At 37.7% G+C, this 19,356-nt stretch overlaps 1 protein-coding gene across 1 annotated transcript in view; it reads left to right on the top strand.

Annotated features, from left to right (window-relative positions):
- The first annotated feature begins 1,639 nt into the window (after positions 1–1,639).
- Positions 1,640–19,356, top strand: part of LOC148132474 (proprotein convertase subtilisin/kexin type 5-like) — a 43,671-nt gene continuing 25,954 nt past the window's right edge. Inside the window, exons 1-8 of the mRNA XM_087957825.1 lie at positions 1,640–1,846; positions 3,047–3,250; positions 4,392–4,460; positions 6,467–6,509; positions 7,990–8,132; positions 10,857–11,057; positions 11,795–12,040; positions 18,845–18,928. Coding sequence (XP_087813951.1) covers positions 1,678–1,846; positions 3,047–3,250; positions 4,392–4,460; positions 6,467–6,509; positions 7,990–8,132; positions 10,857–11,057; positions 11,795–12,040; positions 18,845–18,928 — 1,159 coding nt within the window. The 5' untranslated portion in view covers positions 1,640–1,677. The remainder of the gene's footprint in view (positions 1,847–3,046; positions 3,251–4,391; positions 4,461–6,466; positions 6,510–7,989; positions 8,133–10,856; positions 11,058–11,794; positions 12,041–18,844; positions 18,929–19,356) is intronic.

The following is a 19,356-nucleotide window of genomic DNA, read 5'->3' on the forward strand; positions in this document are numbered from 1 at the left end:
TCAAACCCGTGTTGTCAGGGCATCATCATGTGACGTATTGTGACTTTCCCCCCCTTCACTAAACCAGACATGGGCGTGGCCAGAGTGTGACGCATCTGTCCACGGGCCATGAGTTTGACAACCCTGTTCCATATTAATACTGAATTAAACTAACTTCTTTTGAAAGCAGCTTTTCCAGGAAATATTTGTAATACCACATTAATTTGCAATTTTCAGCAAATAACCAAACTTTTCTATTTTGTTGGTAGTTTGTGGCTTTAATTTAACCAGAAATTTAGTAATAGATAAACTCTTTATTTCATAGGAGAATATATTGATTTTCTTGGTCACTGCCAGTTCTGTGACATTTCCTGTTCTAAATGCACAGGACCAACTTCGAAAGACTGCGTTGGTTGTTCATATGCAAAGTAAGCCATTCTTATTAAACAATCTCTATCCATGTAGGAGTTATAATACCATCCATGTTTACTGCATTTAATTCAAGCTATTTTGCAAACTAATGTAAAACAAGCATAATCTGAGTTTATAATCCCCAATTGACTGGAATGAACCGTTTTATGTTGCCCTTACTGCATACATAATGTACTTCTCATCCTGAAAGAAGAAAAATACCTTAATATATCTAGGGAAAATTGATATTGAAAAACCCAAGGAAATTCAGAATCTGTATTTACACTGGTGCATGCCTCTGCAAGTTAATTAAAAAAAGAGTTTAGGAATACACAATGATAAATGATTCTATCACTTGCATACCAACTTTTTCCTCTGAATCCCTTGCATTATCAGTGGAAATTTTGGAAGAACTCTAGACATTAATATAAGGGTATTACAAAATCTCCTGCAGAAAAATCTGTTTCACAATTTGGATTCCACTGTCAGACAGAGCCCAAGTTCAAAATCAGAACTGAGTTACAATAAAGATCTAAGTAAAACAGTAATAAGTGATATGAAACTCCAGTAAAACATATAAATACAAACAGGACTTTTATATTTAAAAAAGTTGATTTGTATCTTATTGATTTGTATACAGTGAAAGGTTTTGAATTAGTTTCCCATGAATGTGGAGTTGAATATTGTTTGCTGATTGAGATAAAAACAATATAATGGAAATAAAGTATACATGAGAATAAATACATATTTAGTAAATGGGTCATCAGAGAACAAGGAGTAAACAAGGATGTGTGATGTCCTCTGGGTTATTTATGGATAAATAGATGAGAAATATCAGCGGTGATATTGGAGGATGTTGTAAACTTGAATGTTTTGTACAAATGTAAATTATTTCCCTGTTCACAATCACCAGTGTAACATATTACATGAAAATATAAGGACCATAGTGTGAGCATAAAACATAAAAAATAAGAAGTAGCTCAACATAAATTAAAAATGGCTTGACATAATATGTTGCAGCATCTAAGCTTACCACTTATGCTCCCTAAGTCTGGAAAGAGACTCTTTGGGAAATAATATCAAGGACTTTTATTAAAGGCTGGAGAAATTATCCAGATCAATTTGAAGTTCAAAGTTTAGCTTGTTGAGTGTCGTAAATAGTTTTCAAACTGAAAATAGAGCAAAGTACAAAGAATATGTGGAATATAACTGAATATGGAAGCCGGTCTCCAGATTGGTTTAAGTTCATTCTTTAAAAGGAAATTATTCTTCAGCTACTTAGTTCTAATGTTATGTTCCCCACTTTTCTTTTGCAGTAGAGTTTTGGATGACGGGCGCTGCACTGTTCAATGCCCTAGAGGGAAATTTGAATTTAACAAGCAGTGTCATTCTTGCCATGAGTCCTGTACGGAGTGCAGTGGAAATGAACCTAACGAATGTACTAGCTGTGCTAAAGGTAAGGCATTCTCCTTTTTCTTCCCATTTATTTTCTGTTAATTGTGCTGCAACATCTAGAGAATAAAATAACTGTAGGATTTTGCTGCAACAGTGGGAATTCAGTTTTATTTATGTTGTGTGGTTGGAATCTAATGTTCTTCTACCAATTAACATCAGGTAGAAAGAATTCTTCTCATCCATTTCATCTTCTCTCCAGTTTGAACACCCAAATAATCCTCCAGGGTATATTTAAGAGGGGAGGGTATGCAAAAGAATTTCGGGAAAAATAAAATTCCAACATGTGAGTAGACTCATATAACGCTGGCTTACAGGTGATCTGGGTGATGTTTACTTGATATCTTCTTTCCATATTCTAAAAAGCCCAATATTACTGTAATACTAAATCTTAAGTATTCAGTACTGGTTATCAGTAGAATGTCCTTTTGATTCCAAAGATAAGCAATTTCATCTTTTTAAAGATCAATGTCAGAAACAAACCATCATGGCCACCAGTTAGGAGATAGAATGGGGCCAAGTCTTTTATTTCCTCCAGTTCTTTAGAAAAAGCTGGGTGGAAGGGCAAGGAAGTCTAAGGCAGCCATTTAATTGTACTTTTCGGTATTGACAGTTGCTATGGCTTTGTTCTCAGCTAAAGGAATTACTTTTCAGATTGACGTAGAAAGTTCTGAATCAAATTATATAAACTGTGGTTTTATGTTCAATGGTTAGGAATGAGAACAGAAACAAGCTGCATGTTATTTCTTTGATCACCATTCCATATTATGCATGTAACAGGAAGGAAGGAAGGAAGGAAGGAAGGAAGGAAGGAAGGAAGGAAGGAAGGAAGGAAGGAAGGAAGGAAGGAAGGAAGGGTCATTCCGTGCTAATTGTTACTGTTTTCTGAGAGCTGTCCTCAAGATGGCGATGCAACTTATCAGGTTTCATCATTCCTGATGCAAAGTAGCTGAAATGTAAGCAAAAAGGAAGATAACAATGAATGATTGGGCTGAGTCCTCCTCACACACCTGAAAATTAAAGATAACAAAGAGGTGGTTCCCACTGTTAGGTATGGTTTACTCTGTAGTGTTTACAGTTTTTTGAACTGTTCTCTTACTACGTCATCACAGGATGTTTCAGACTCCTTCTAGCACAATGCTGGGTCTTTAAAACAATGCCTGTGCATATTTTGTTAAGCTTAATCTGGCTTTCCCTCTTCCAGATAAGAAAGGCCACATGCGTTTTCTCTACCTGGGGGAATGCAGGAAGAGCTGCCCCTTGGGCTTCTATCCTTCTGAGGCGGATGGTACTTGTGCGCCCTGCTATGAGCACTGTCAAGAGTGCCTGAATCAAACTAGCTGTGAGAGGTGCTTAGAGGGATACTATCTCATTAATAACAGCTGCCAAGAGCACAAATGCAAAAAAGGTACAGCTGCTTACAATGCAATGTGAGAAGCTTTATATCAAATATTTATTCTTTATACTATTTCCATTTTCCCTTAAAACATTATCAGAATCCACAATGGTCTGAGAATCAGCATTTCCATAGATAATTGACAGCCAAGCTGAAATTAAATTAATCAAGTAAAATAGCAAATGGGGGGAGGGGAGGTTTGGATCTTTTACCCAAACTTCCTCAAACCTCCAAATAGGTTACCTGGAACTAATCCACATATCAAAGGATAAGGTCTGCAAACCCAAATAGAGTTAATTAAATTAAGTTTCCCAAAGGAGCTGCATGTTCACAAGAATACACACACACACACACACACCTCTAAAATGTCACCCTAGAATCAGCACTAGACACTTCCACACCCTGGACAAACCCCTCTATAAAAATCTGCCGCTGTATCCCATTTCTCTGCAGCTGCCCCTAAAAGCAAACTATTTGCTTTTAGGATAAATATTTCTTCTTTTCTCACAGCTGTCTGGATCTCTTTTTTATTTATTCTTGTGCAACCCTGGCTCAAGTTGGAACCCCAACTTAATCTTCTGACAGCAACCTTCCCTTTCCTCCTCACTGCAATGAACTTGGAACATTTCAGTGCATCAAAACATACTTATGCCTCACTTATGAGAGCACCTCTTGCTTTATAAGACAGCTTTCTGAAGCAACAAGTAGCTTCAATGCACATGGCAGGCATATATAGCATTTCAGAAACAGGGTTTCCTGGGATCAAACTCAGCTGAAATGTGCTGAAATCTCAGGAAGCAATGCAGCTGAGACTTGTTGCCATGTACTCTGAAGCAGTTTTTAAACCTTTGAATCGAAAGTACCGTGTTCCGTTTGTGTGTGTTTGTGTGCGTGCATCAGCGTGTACCAGTGGTGGGATTCAAAGTTTTTTTTACTACCGGTTCTGTGGGCGTGGCCTGGTGGGCATGGCAGGGGAAGGATACTGTAAAATCTCCAGTCAGAGATGGTATTTGCTGGCTCTCCGAACTACTCAAAATTTCCACTATCAGTTTTCCAGAACTGGTCAGAACTTGCTGAACACCACCGCTAGCGTGTACCTTTTCTGAGGAAAATGAAACTCATTGTCCAATGAATTTCATTGTCCAATATACAGGGGAAGTCAAAGGCCTCGACTCAGAAGATTGCATTCCTTGCCCTGAAGGATGCCTTATCTGCAACTCGGGTATGTTGCATTTTAAAAATTTGGTTCATTTCTTTTTCTATCTCTCTATTTAGGATGGCACTATCTCAGAAACTTCTGGAAATAATTTGAGAGATTGCTTTAGTGCAGGGGTGGGGTACCATGGCCCTTTGACAATCTGTGAACTTCAACTCCCAGAATTCCTGAGCCAGCCATGCTCAGGGAGGGGGGGAGGGGGAAGGAATGGAGAAAGAGGGAGAAGGAGAGGAAGAGGGAGGGAGAGGGGGAGAGAGAGAGAATGTATTACTCTTGGATTCTCATACTAAACAGTACAGAAAGGAAAATTATTAAATCCATGAAGAGTAATTCTGTTTTGTTCTTGATACGTTTAAAATCTTGGCTCTGCCTACTTTCTGAGAATAATGGCAGTATCTCTGTGAAGACCAGTGGGGCCTTTCAGAGAAAAATCTCTAACTAAATGCTGTGAGTCTGTTCCACTACAGTCTTCCAGAACAGCTGTTTTAAATTAACCAAAAGCCTTCAAACTATTTGATTGCAGATAATTTACATCATGATTTTTGTCTTCCTTAGTTATGTTTGTATGTTTTTCTATCTTTGAAAACATTAAAGAAGATGTATTACATTGCAACGAACAATATTAAATTCTACTGCTGGACAATCAAAATGTCTGAAGTTTTACTATCTTAACATATATTAGTGGTATATTTGTTTCCATGACAAAAAAAATACTTCCCATGTTTCATATGTTCTGTATTAATTTTAATAGTTGTCAGCTGAATAATGCTCAGAGGAAAGACGAGATTAAATGTTTAAACCTGGATGGTTGGCAACATAGACTTTAGTTGAATTGCAGCATGGTTATGGGAGGTCCTCAATGTATGACAGGTTGCTTAGTGACCATTTGAAGTTCTGAAGGATCAACCTGGAAAGAACTTATGATTCAAATTTGAAGTTGGCAATGGACTGCAGTAATTACCATTTGCAGTGTTCCCCAGTCATGTGACCACATTTTGTAAAGATTGTACCAAAACGCAGCATTTATTTCTGGTTTTTGGAAAAACTTCCACCCATATGGAATCATTAGTTTGCCTAACAATCATTGTATTCACTTAATGACCACTGCAAAAAAGATCATAAACTCAGGTTGGTCATGCGATTGACAAATTTTACTACTGTTATGAGTTACAGTGGTGACAGGCAGGTTCCACTGTAGTCATAACTCAAAGACTACCTGTATTTCAGATTTCTATTGAAAGTCTTTCTTAATTACATCTAAGTTGATCTGTATACACTCACCCTTTAAAGGACATACTGAAGTTTAATTAATTCTTTAGTTTAATTACTTTTGTTCTCAGAAATCTTGGCAAAAATATATTGGTGGGAGCTAGGACTTTAGGATTAAATCAGATCAAGTTGACCTTGAAAAATCACAGTGTTTAATGGTCAGAGTATTTATTAAATACTGATACTACACAGAAAAAAAATTCCAGATGGGAGATTCATGAAAATATCTCCAAGTACAATTGACGATTCCTGAAAGATAAAATGTTGGTGGCAAGAAAGAGAATCCAGGAGTCTAGCAGTAACATTTGAAAACAATTATAAATCTTCTTAATTTCTTACAAGAAAATGAAAATGATACAAATCCAATTATTATTATGCATCATTCTCCTTTCAACTTTGAAAAGAAAGGGAAACATCTGATATTCTAAAAATATTCTTACACTAATTTTGATAGAATCTTAAACCAGGATCATCGCTATCTATATGGATTGATTTATTTGGGTTCAAGAAGTCCAAGTGTATTTAATATGACTCCCACGTACTGTAGTTTCCATCAGATAGCACATAAATCTTGCAATATGTCATTTTGATTTAATGATGAGAGGAGGAGGAGGAGGAGGATAATGATGATGATGATGATGATGATGCAAACAGAAGTGCTCATTTTGTGTTTGAATCCAAAGCCTGCATGGTCCTAATTTGGTTTGACAAATTATTTTATTCTCATTATTTATTTATTCCAGATAACTCAGAAATCTGTACATCATGTATCCATAATTATTATATGTAAGTTTATTGCTCTTATTTTTTTTCTTTATCGGTGTCTCATTTTCTTTTTTAAATGAAAACAGGGATTTCCAGTAGATGGTGATAGGCCAGCTTTCCCCAACTGAATGTCCTTTAGACACATTAACAGATTTTGGAGATGCTAAACTCCTGCACATCAGGAAGGCACCACTTGGGGAAGATTATTCAAGTGCCTATAAATAGAATATTTAAGCATAGAAAAGAGATTTCGTTGTAACTCATAGGGAAATGTTTCTGTTAACATGTGTTTGTTTATTTACTCATTCCTTTCATGTAGCTGCCTGTCTCATGTATGTGACTCTAGGTGATTCACAAAGGCCATTTAAGGCTAACTCCCGAGTAAATTGGTTGTGGTTGTGGCACAGATCATGGTATGAATAAAAATTTATTTTGAGTACAGGTAGTCCTTCTTTAGCGATCACTCATTTAGCAACCATTCAAAGTTACAATAGCCCTGAAAAATGATGCTGCAACCATCCCAGTGTCCCCCAGGGTCATGTGATCGCAATTAAGTCACACTTGGAAACCATCGTGCATTTATGATGGTCGTAGCATCCCATGATTGCCATTTGCAACCTTCACAGCCAATGGGGAAGGCAAGAGGAAGTTGGAAGCAATGGTGGTATTCACCAGTTTGGGCTGGTTCGGGCGAACCTGTAGTAAAAAATGATACCTTTCGGCCGAACTGGTAATAAAAAAACAGCTACTAGTTTGGCTGAACTGATATTTTTTTTCTTCCTCCCGACAATCAGCTGTTCTGATGATCAGCTATGCCAGGATCCCCCTTGCTGTCTTACTGTTTTGCTTGGGAGGCTTACCTGAGGCCCAGGAGGCAAAAGAATGAAGCGCGGACAGTGCTGCGTGGCCTCCCATGCTCCGTTTTTGGCCTCCTGGGCCTCAGGGAAGCCTCCTGGGAGGCCATTTTTGCTGTAAAAAATAGGGAGGTGTGCTGCAAAAAAAGCCACACCCACCCAGTCACATAGCCATGCCCACCTAGCCACCCCCACCTAGCCATGCCCACAAAACCAATAGTAAAAATATTTGCTTCCCACCCCTGGTTGGAAGCCATGCTCATGTGATATTCTTAATGACAGAAGTGATTTGCTTCACAACTGCAGGCAGAACTGATGTTATAACTTGGCATGGTCAAATGACATTGCACTTAATAACCATGCCACTTAGCAACTTAGAGATGCCCGTCCCTATTGCATTCAGTAAGTAAGGACTACCTGTATACTCAGTTGTGTTTTGTGGACTGTCCTGTTGAAGTAATAAGAGAAGGAAGGGCAATATTACATTTCTGTGCTTCTTATTTTATGCAAAGATTACTTCAGTTTTTGTTTAATGTTCTTTATATTCCTTTCTATTTACCATTATCAGTTTTTGTTATGCTTACCAACTTAAGAATGCCAGTAACAAATGACTATTTTCTCCTCACTTTACTTTTGGTTTTGGGTAGGTACAATCAGCAATGTTACAGAACATGTCCTCAAAATACTGTCCCAGATGACAATTCTCATGTATGCACTGAGTGTCAACCCAACTGTCAAAGCTGTGACAGATATGAATGTTATTGGTGTGAAGAAGGTTTTTTCCTTCTAGGTAAGTGAAACAACCAGACCTGCATGCAAAAATGCCCAGGAACATAAAGGCCTTTCATTGAGAGTTAATATACATAATTTGATACTGATGACAGAATAGGAGCTATCTATTTGGGCAGACAATGGATAACATCAAAAAACAAGAAAATAAGGACCCCAGTTCAAATTTCTTGAATGTAGATTGTGAACACAATCAATGTAACAAATAGAAAATCAAAGACATGAGATGTTTAATTATTTCATTTGTTATTACAAACACCAGACACAATCAAAGTAGAAGTTATAAAGACCACATATGCTAAAACATGTCAAAGTCCAAAATCAAATAGCTATTAGCTATCTTAAAGCGCACTAAAATGAAATACTGGTTACCATCAGAGGAATGCTTAATAATGCTTATGTAAACAAATATGAGCCCATTTATCTTTGATTCTCATGAAGGGAGCAAACCCAGACAATTAACAGTCTGAATGATAATATGGATTTGGTAAATTCCCCAGAGTGCTGGATGTTATGTCTGAGAAAATCTTTGTAGCTGCAGCACAAAATTGTATAACAGGTCCAGAGGTCTAACACAAGAAGTGAAATGTTTACCTCACTTTCTATACCTAGTAGGTCCTTGAGGAGAGGAGAAGCTGGGGTGGCATACTGATCTCTATAAAAGATGGTAATAAAACATTATCCATGATCTCAATTGCCTCAGTTCAAAATCCATTTCTTTAATTAAATACTTGTATTGAGGTTCACAAATACTTCAGTGTGCTGCATCAAAAAATGTAAGAATAATTGGGTAATAGTTGTTCAACTTTTCATGGAGTCATTTGATCTTAAATTTTGATGGTGAATCTAAATAAATTTGACTAATGCAAACACACCTTTTCATTCAGAAACTCAGAAATGCATGGAGCTCTAGGTTTTTTTTTTCACCTGGCATAAGAGTCAGGAGAATAATCAAGCCCTCACTATTTGTGAATGGTGTTTTGGGGAGCCACTTTATGTGAGTTGATTGGGAACAGAAGTTTAATTTTATTAGCCATCCAGAGGGACATTGGTGAGATGAATGGCCATATAAAATCTATATAAAGAAATAAAGAAATAATGTTCCAAATGACTGGTTATATATGTAAAAATAAAAATAAATTTATCACAAGAAAAGCAGGATGAACTTGGATAATTTTAGTCAGAAGGTCTGAGACTATCCTTGCAACTCATAGGGACATTTTGAAATCATACATAAACACACAACTCTGAGAAGATTCCTTAACCCCACATTATTTTAAAAGGGCTAATGTATGAGGTAACAGTTAAGATGTTGACTAAAATTGGGAGACCAGGGTCAAATTCACCTTCAGCCACAGACATCCTCTCAGCCCAACCTACCAGCACTTCAGGTGCCAATTTAAGCTTTTGAATCAAAGGTGAGATCTAAATTAAATCAAATCCTTAAATAACCAGATCTTTAGGTTGTGGGTATAGGAGCACCCAACTTCCAAATCTGGCCAAATATGGAATCTGGCCAGCAGTTATTTTGCACATCAAGAGTATCTCAAGTGTTTCCAAGACTAGCATCCATTGACAGTGCAGGAAAAGGCTAAACTCCTCTTGTGATCCAACATGGTTCTTGCATAGTTTCTCTACATATGTTTTTAAAATATACCCATTCCTCTTTTGAATTAAGACAACAACATAGCCATTTGTATGCAAACAAGCATGGAGTCCTATTTGGATTCTCCTTTATTGTTACCTTAAGAATTGCATGCCTCAATATCTGTTCATTTCTATTTTATTGTGAACTGTTGTTCACTTAGTTCAGATTCTTACAAAAAAAAAATCAAATTTTCTACTCAGTACTCAGATCAATATACTAAAACACGATAAACCAACTACTGTGGGTTATTGGTATTTTTAATTACTTTCATATAAAGTATATCTGAAAACAGATATTACTTAAAATATATTTTCTTTTGAAGATATTTCACTAATGGAAGTAAACTTTCAGATTACTTACAAAGAAAGGAATCTGTATTCAGTTCTGAGCTGTTTTAGAAGAATCTTTTAGTATCCCAATTAGAATGTGGTCTCAAAAATGCCCATGAAGTGTGAGGGAGCAAGTGTCAAAAAAGTCAAGATGAAAGTTGTGCTGGCATAACCAAGGCTCCATGCCTTCTTTTTGCACGCACCGTGTCATTCATAAATAGGAGTAAGGCCTTCAATTGTGAAGTTGTGGCTTCCATTTGACTTTAATGATCTGTTCCATGTAGATACCTTTGTCCATAGAAAGAGTACGCTAATAGAATTGTGCAAACAATAGGATTCTTCTAATGTCCTGGGATAAATCCATTTGTGTGGGATTCATCTCTGAGTGCTGCATGATCACTTAGCTCATTCAATGCAGTGTTTATCAACCTGGAAATTCTTGGAATTGAAGACTACCTCTCTTAAAGTAGCCAAGGCTGAGAAACACTAATTTAATACAACAAATAGTTACATTTGCAGCTCTAATTATCAAATGAGGTCCATTTTTGAAAAAGCCATGAACGCATTTTCTGAAGAGGCTAGGTAGCCAATTCATTTCAGAATTACTTGCATCCGTTATTGTGTTAGTGATAGGTGCAACTCTAATCCCCATCATCCATCATCAATACCTGATAAGTAGAAACTGTGTTTTGTATTATCAGGTGTCCCAATAGTGGCATAATTATGTGACTCTGCGTTTATACTTCAGGTGGGACATGTGTGAGAGATTGTGGAGCTGGCTTTTACAAAGATGAAATTACAGAAGAATGTGAACCATGCTATAAGACATGCAAAACATGCAGAGGGGTCAACTACAATGACTGTACAAGCTGCCAAGGAAATTTACAACTGCTGCATGGGAAGTGTGTAAATCCCCAACACAAGGGAAAGCATGGAAAATTTTGGAATGGTAAGTTACTTTCATTTTGCTACATTTCTTTCACTGTTAGTGCTAGGAACTCTTTGAACAGGAAGGAATTTTCCCTTTAGCAAACTCTCAAAGCAAACTGGGTTTATAGGAGAAATGATGTTATTGGCAGACTTGGAATCGGAGTTGTTACTGACATTTGACATGAGCCTGATATGGGGTGGCTTGATCTGTAATACCCCACAGTTTGTCAGGTGCAAAAGACCAGATCCATATGTGAAGGTTTACTTAAGCTGATTTATTACTAAAAGCCTATGCAGAGGAATCTTCTCAACTAATAGCATCTGATTTGAGTTAAATAAGGATCAAGGACACTCAAAGGGGCTGGACTTAATTATTTTGTGGCTATGTATGGGTTCTAGGCTAATTCCCCTTTTCACTTCACCAAGTTCTGCCATCCCTTCTTCTACACAGTTAAACTCTCAGGGGTCCTGCACCCAATAAAAATGGGGGGGGGGGAGGGCTGGTCAGGAAACCTCCCTGAGAAGGGGCCATTTTGTCAGGGACTTTCCCAACCAAGAGTAAATTCTTTATTTACACCCACAGCATTATTGACAAATGCACAGTTTTAGACTAGTGTGAGCAGGATATTTTTACCCAAAATTTGCATCTATTGTTTAATGTAATATGTTTACTAGCAATGTACTCAGTTATACCCCATGTGAAGAAGACATCGAGACTAGGCCACATGGTTATTGTTCATCCTGTTTTACTGATAGAGAAGCTGAAGCTGCACACCTCAGACGTTTTGGGCTCCGCACTCCTGAAGGGCCGCTTCTTCCCTTATGTCCCGTCACGATACTTGCGGTCGGCTGAGATCGATCTCTTCTCGGTGTCCTCCAGGCATCAAATTGAGATGGAAAGAGCACTTAAAGAGGCATTCTTGGAGAATGCCCGGGTGCTGCCGAAGGCTTTTCCCTTCAAGGCTCACCAAAATCCAAGCCTGAGCGTTATCCGGAAGCGATGTAAGACTAAAACAAATCTTTTTTAAAAAATATTGTTAACCAACATGGAAAGGGCAGGACTTCATTTTTCAGTATGTAAGATAAGGTGGGCTTTTCCCAAGAACCCCAAATGGAAGTTAATATGTGGGTGAGAAGAATAATCCAGTATTTATATTTAATTTGACAGTGATCCTGGTGCTAAACTTATTCAGTATGATAGTCATCAGCCAAGGAGTAGAAATTCCTATGTTGCCTTAGCATCCTGGCACAATGCAGCATTCAAACTAATGAAACAGTACTTAAACTGTGTTTCACTTCTCCTACTTTGATAATTATTTAATTACGGGTAAGCACATGTGACCTGCCTGCTTTAGGACAACAAGCAGATTTAGTACAGGTGATCCTTAACTTACAACCATTCATTTGTGAGTGTGTGAAGTTACAGCTGGTCTTCATACCTGCAACCATTACAGTCTCTTGATCAAAATTGAAGTGTTTGGCAACCAGCATGTATTTATTTATAACCATTGCAGTATCTACAGATCATGTGACCGCCATTTGCGACCTCCCCAATCAGCTTCCAACAAGCAAAGTCAATGGGGGAAGGCAGATTCACTTAATGACATGTGATTCACTTAACAACTGCACCAGTTTAACAACCATGGCAAAAAGGCATTAAATTGGGTGCAACTTACTTAATAGCCACCGTGCTTAGCAATGAAAATTCTGGTCCCAACTGTGGTCATAGGCTGAGGACTACCTGTACTTTTCCCCATTACTTTGGCATCCTGTATGTTTGTACAGGGAGAAATGTCTGTATGAATATCGCGAAGCAAATGTGGATTTTAAAAAAATGTCATTGGGTGCTTACACTTTATGCAAAGCATTTTCTTGAACTCAGCTCCAGTATACCAACAAGCAAAAGTTTTATTCCTAAATAATTGGGCTAGAAAAAGATATTTGAAGTCCCCTTCCTTCTGAGTAGGAGGGGAATCTCCTTATCCAAATCGAGTTACAGGTACTCTGATGAAGTAAATAACATCCAGAAATTGGAACAGGAGAATCCTCATTCTGCCTGCCATCTTTCTTACACCAAACAGAAGGGTTATCCATTAGATTTCTCTCTTGAGGGACAAACAGATGCTGAGGAAATGTTTCCTTTCTAATGGCCATTTCTTCTCCCCTGCCTAAACATGTCACAAATAAATTCTGGCAGCTTTTTTTTTTAATGTTGTTCCATGCTTAGCTCTAATGATATTAAATTGCCTCTTTCCATTCAGGGTAATCTCAAGGTGAGTTCACCTTTAGGGTTCCTCCCACTTGTCAGAGGAAAATCAGGTCATTGGCAATGATGGGCCACACAGGGGAAGGAGTGACATGAGCAATGGGAACAACGACTTCCATGCTAATATAGTTTTCTTCTAACCAAAGATCGGTGGACCATATCATATTTCAGCAATGTGGAAGAGCCTCAGGTGTTCCTAGGGCATGGTCTAAAAAGCCAATATGGCAGCTGCAATGGTATGCTCAAAGCTCCACCTGTTTTAACATAAATTGCATGCCTGTTGCACATAAAAATAGGTGGAAGTTCCATTGTTGCCGCCATCTTGATTTCATGGACCATGTTTTCAGGATTCACATGTCCTGTGCGCACATCTGGGTAAATCTCAAGAAACAGAAATCTTCAGTAGTAATCCTTCCATTTGAACAAATTGAACATGGCTGTGGTGGGAGATTTTAGGGGAAGGTATTAATACACTGTGTTGATTTCAATAAAAAAATATAGGCTCCATTTTTAAAAAGTGATAAATTGGGAGACTTTTCCAATGTGATTTTTTAGCAACCACAGATTAACCTGTCAAGTCCAAATTTACTCCTGATTGTATGAAAGTTCCCTAATTCAGTACACATAATGGCTTTGCATTCTGCAAAATGTTTAGGTTTTCCTCCTTAGGTTGCCACACTGAGCCATGCTGTGTAATCCTGGTTAATATTGATTGTCCACTGGGAATTTCTTGTGCCCAAGTGATGGAGATGATGCCTGTATCTTAGGAGGATGGTTAGAAAGGTATTTCACTGAGAATTCAGTACTTATCTGCAGTCTCAAAATATTACCAATCGCATCACATGGTTGATTAAGTGCTGGGACAGTGGGAAGAATAAGTACAGGGAACCATTAGCAAGATGCTATATTCATATCCAAAGTTTGGATTATGCTAAGTGTCCCCATCTCTAGCCTCTTCAAAGAATGGCCTACCGCTAGTTCAGATATGGCAGACCCAGTATCAAATAGTATGGTTTATTGGAAGACAAACAAGTAACAGATTCCAATACTGTTTTGGCCTCCTTGTTCAGTCCAAACAAACTAATCTGTTCTTAGTTTCCCAGTTTGGATGCAGTATTGGTTTAGTGAACCAAGAAATCTTCTCTAAAACCTCCCCAAGGGAGATTCAGAGGTGGGCATACCTGGATTCCATCTCAACACACTTCTCTTTGCTAAATAGGGAGGTCCAAACTTAAACTAAGGAAAACTTTCCTGATAGTGAGAGCAATTAATCAGTGGAACAGCTTGTCTCCAAAAATTGTGGGTTTGCCATCACAGGAGATTGAGAAGAGATTGGACAGCCATTTGTCCAGAATGGTATAAGGTCTTCTGCTTTAGCTGGGGTTGGACTAGAAGGCCTTCCAGCTCTGTTATTCTGTATTCTGAATGATTCAGTGAATTTAATCCATTTGCTTACAAACTGGGTCTGATACACATAACTATCTTGTTTATGACAGAAATTTATTTCAAATGATTTAGATATGGCTTACTGCTAATCTCAAGTCTGGCAATTTTTCAAAACTTAGTTTCAGGCAAGTATCGTTTTTGGATAGATTGAAGACCTAAGAGAACAAATGATTTCTGCAGACAGATAATTTTCCTACTTGTAAATTGTTGTGTGCGGGGGGAAAAAAAACCATCATCTTCCTTAACCAAAGTTGGATCATCTCCTACAGGCTGCTTCTCCCATAGAATAGAGTTTTTCCAATGTCTGTTTCTGCCAACTGGAAAATAGTAAACTAGAAGATTCAGGGCTGGAAGAGAATTAAATATTCTCTCCCAGTCTACTCCCTCTCTCTTCCCCTCCCCCCCACAAGTCCACACATACATACACACAGTTGTAGTCACACAAATTCACATATACACAAAATCTTCATGCATGCACTTTGCAGAGGATGCGGGATTTTTATACGTAGTAACTAGTTAGTAAGAGGACTGTTTCAGTAAATCAGTTCTTAGCAAGGCTAATCCAAATAAACTGTGACAGAGTCTAAAATAATGAACTTGAATTTATCAAGCTTCTCTTTTCTTTTCTTTCCAAGGGGGGAAAATGTCTGGGTCAGTAAGTGTTGCTCTGAACATCTGTATTTTATCTTGTGTACCAGATGATGTTATTGGGGAGCCAGGAGACACAATAACGAAGGCCTTGATTCACTGCATGTTAACACAGCAGTTCAACTGGAAGAATGATTTAAGAAGCATGAACAGGCAGATTACTAACATGTTAAGTCACCAGACTTTTACATTCTTCCGTCAATCCACAGACACATAAAAATGGGTAGTTAAACAAAAGAAAATAAGGTGACAATATTGTGTCAATATTTTTCAGCTGGGGACGGTTTAAAGACTTTTTTTTTTAATCAACATGCAATTTCAAATGGTATTTTGTGTCAGTACCAATTTTGTTTAATAGTGTTGGGTTTTGTTCACAACTGATAGGTTTTAAATATATACAGTTGCTATGCCTGCACAAACAAGTTCAGAAGGATCTGGAATAAGAAACATTGGCTCAGGTTCTCTTCTCAGGCATTCAGAGGAAATTATCTGGCTTGGATTCAGATTCTTGGTCTCTTTAGCTCTAATGTTGAAGAGAGAGAGAGAGATCAGATTTTCAGATGAAGGGTTTTGTTTGGTTCCATTTGGTTCATTTGGGTTTTCTTTAGGCCCAAGTTTAGGAAACTGCAAGGGATGAATTATTGGTGCTTCCATTGCTTATTTTCAGCTCTTGATATGTTTGCCATGCTCTTCTTATGCTCTGTAGCATCGTGTAGGATATATGATGCCCTTAAATTACTATTATGTTGAAGTTCAGTGAAAATGCCCCACAAAGCCTCCCAATTCGACGATGGTAACTAGTTATATAGGTAGGCAAGACCTGACCATTTTATGGGCCCTGGGCCAAATCTGGCCTTTTGGTTGTCCCTGTCAGGTACATGTGGATTGCTTTTATTTTAAGGTATCTGGTGTTGTTTTTTCAACTTACATTTGTGCGTGCATTCATAGCTATGCACCTTCACAACCCTATTGGTTCAGCCTTCCACAACAATTCCAGTTTCTCATGTGGCTTCTTGGGACAATTTAATTGCCCATCCCTGAACTGGACTCTCTGCAGCCAGCTAAACTTCTCAGTGATTTGTAAACTATATAGAAATGAGAATTCCGCAGAATGTTTAATATAAAAGGTGATAAAATTTAAATAACTTTGCATTTACATTTGTAGTAATTGGGAGGCATTTAAAGATGTACATGTCTAAGTTACAGTTTAAAGATAAACTCTTACCTTTATCAATCTCTTAAATGCAGAAACTGCACAATTTCTAGGTTTTATAACGTGTATTTCTATTAAACTGGATTGTAAAACTATAATGTTACATATGCGAGTCAGTGTTTGTGCATGGGTGACTATAGTTAACAGACTGAGAAACTAGGTCCATCTTTGGGTGTGAAAGGAAAGCCAATCTATGCTACCCTGGCCATACAAATTATTACTATATTATTGCAAATGATATGATGCAACCTATTTGCTGTGCAGTCCCTCATTTATCAATACATTTTTTTTTTTTAAAGAGTAACATTATTTTTTACAGTTATTCTGGAATGTGGTTCTGTGAGACTGTTCCATTTATTTTCCATTAATAAGTACAAGGTACAAACTATTGATGATAATTGAACAACTACTTTTATATCTTGAGGAACCATAAATGATTAAGAATCATAAAAAGAGAAGGCCTTACTTTTGGCTTATGAAACAAAATGCTTCAAGTAGTGAAAAAAACGTAGCAGAAATATTGTCCATGCACAAACCAATAGTTATAACCTTCCCATACCTGTTGCACTCAGTAAGCAAAGATAGAATTTTATCAATAATATAAATTATTTCTTTTATAGTTTTCATACAGAGGGTAGAAATGTAAAGATACTTTGCTGTGTAGTTAACAGTGAATGTATAATTTATACAATGAATGTATCATCCCTACTGTAATTTATACATGTAATTATTTTAGTTGAACTTAATATGTTTGCTTAAGAACAGAACAGTAGACAAACATTAATAATGCTCTTAATATGCATAATGTTATGTTATGTAATGTAATACATAATGTTAGAAGTGCTCCGGTAGAATTGCACCTGTAATTTAACTCTTGATCAGCTAACATTTATCATCCAGAAAGACAGCTAGTATTCAGACATTAGCTGTCACTATATCCTAACAATTTGCCATCTCTGAGGCTACAGCACCTGTTTGCAGAATTCAAACTGCCTTGGAAGCTAAGTATGGGGCTCATTTGTGTGTATTGCTGCCAGGTTTTTGAAGAACTGATACGGCGTTTAGAGAAATACGAGTAAAGCATAGCTATGTAATTAATCAAAGAAACAAATGCATATTTGAGCACATCAAAGTACATGCCATTTGGTTAGAGGAATTTTGCAACCTGGAGGTTTTCAAATTTTCCCAGGAAAAGCAAAGTAAATAGGCAAGCGTATTATATTTGAATGCAAGTTTGACAATGAGCAATGTCAAATTCAGTTCTGAAGCACGTATGAATAAAAATCTACATTTGCTGGAGATAGTTTGAACTGTTGGCTGGTAACTAATATGCCGTCTGCTTCCCAATTCCTGATGCATGTTCCCCTCTGCTGGAAATTCAGAAGTATTACAGTAGTAGCATTTAGAATTGGAATCTCAGCAGATCACAAGTGTTCTTAAAACACTTAATTAATTAACAGAGAACGTTTAGATGTTGTATTGAAGATTAAAGAATATGTTGTTGGAAAATGCCTACATCCACTCCACTAATTGATGGTTGATGTCCATTCACCACTTCCTGAGCCAATGAACACCAATTCACCGGGACTGTCTGTCAGTAGCTGCTTTGAGTTTATGAAAGCTTCTGCTTCTGCTGCTAGCTAATATTGGTTGTTTATTGATTGATGTACTTTAGGTAATGGCTTGGATATCACTGCATCATCAATCATCATCCTTCTGCAGAGAATGCTAAAAATGCATTATGATCTAAGACAACACTTATTAGGCATCTCAGAAGTTGGTAAAGGTAACGGATAGGACAAGAATATGGACATCCCAGCTAGCCATTTCTTCGTAGCATCTGACTTTCACTATTCCTCCCAATCCAAAACTTTAATGATTGTATTCTTTAATGATTCTTGTAAACTGAGCTTCTGAAAAAGAAGTGCAATGGGTAGCATGGTCATTCAGATACTGGGTGCACATATTGAAGTCAGAGTAGAAAACTATCTGGGCAAATAACGATAGATAAATTTAGCTTGGAAATGCTTTCTGAGGTTAGCAGGCTTTATTTACATTGCAATGTCCTACAATAGCAGGAAGGATTCCATCACCTCCACATCTGTCCCTTTGTTATGGAAGGTATTAAATGATACTATATCATTATCATATCTGGAATCAAGTACTCAGCCAGGCTATCAAGAGATGTCCAGTGTTACTAACTAGTGTCTTTTTTTCTTCCTCTCTAATACAGCAACGGCTACTGATTTTCAGCCATGTGCTCCTTCATGCAAAACCTGTGAAACAACGGCAGAGAGATGTACTTCATGTCCCACAGGTATTTATTTATTCCTCTAAGTCTAAGATACCATATAATCAGTGGTGGGCTGCAAATTTGTTAACAACTGGTTCTCTGGCTGGGTAGGCATGGCTGGTTGGTCATGTGACTGGGTGAGTTATGTCACTCATCACAGCCAACCCGCCTCCTGGCCACTCGCCTCAAAGGAACAGGTAGGATTCTGGTTAGGGCTAATCCCGTCTCTAGCTGGCCCCACCCCCACCCATTTTTCAGCCTGTTTTTGGCCTGTTTGGGGGGCATTTTCAGGATGATTTTGGCTGGAAAAATGGCCTGAAAACAGCTCAAAAAATTACCTGTTTTTCAGCCTGTTTGAGCCATTTTTAGACCATTTTTCGGGCTGTTTTCAGGCCAATTTTGCCTGGGGAAATGGCCTGAAAACAGCTTGAAAAACAACCTGTTTTGGGGCT

Source organism: Notechis scutatus, chromosome 2, assembly GCF_049901735.1.
Source record: "Notechis scutatus isolate UNSWTSFEM ecotype Mainland chromosome 2, rNotScu1.2, whole genome shotgun sequence".
Lineage (NCBI taxonomy): Eukaryota > Metazoa > Chordata > Lepidosauria > Squamata > Elapidae > Notechis > Notechis scutatus.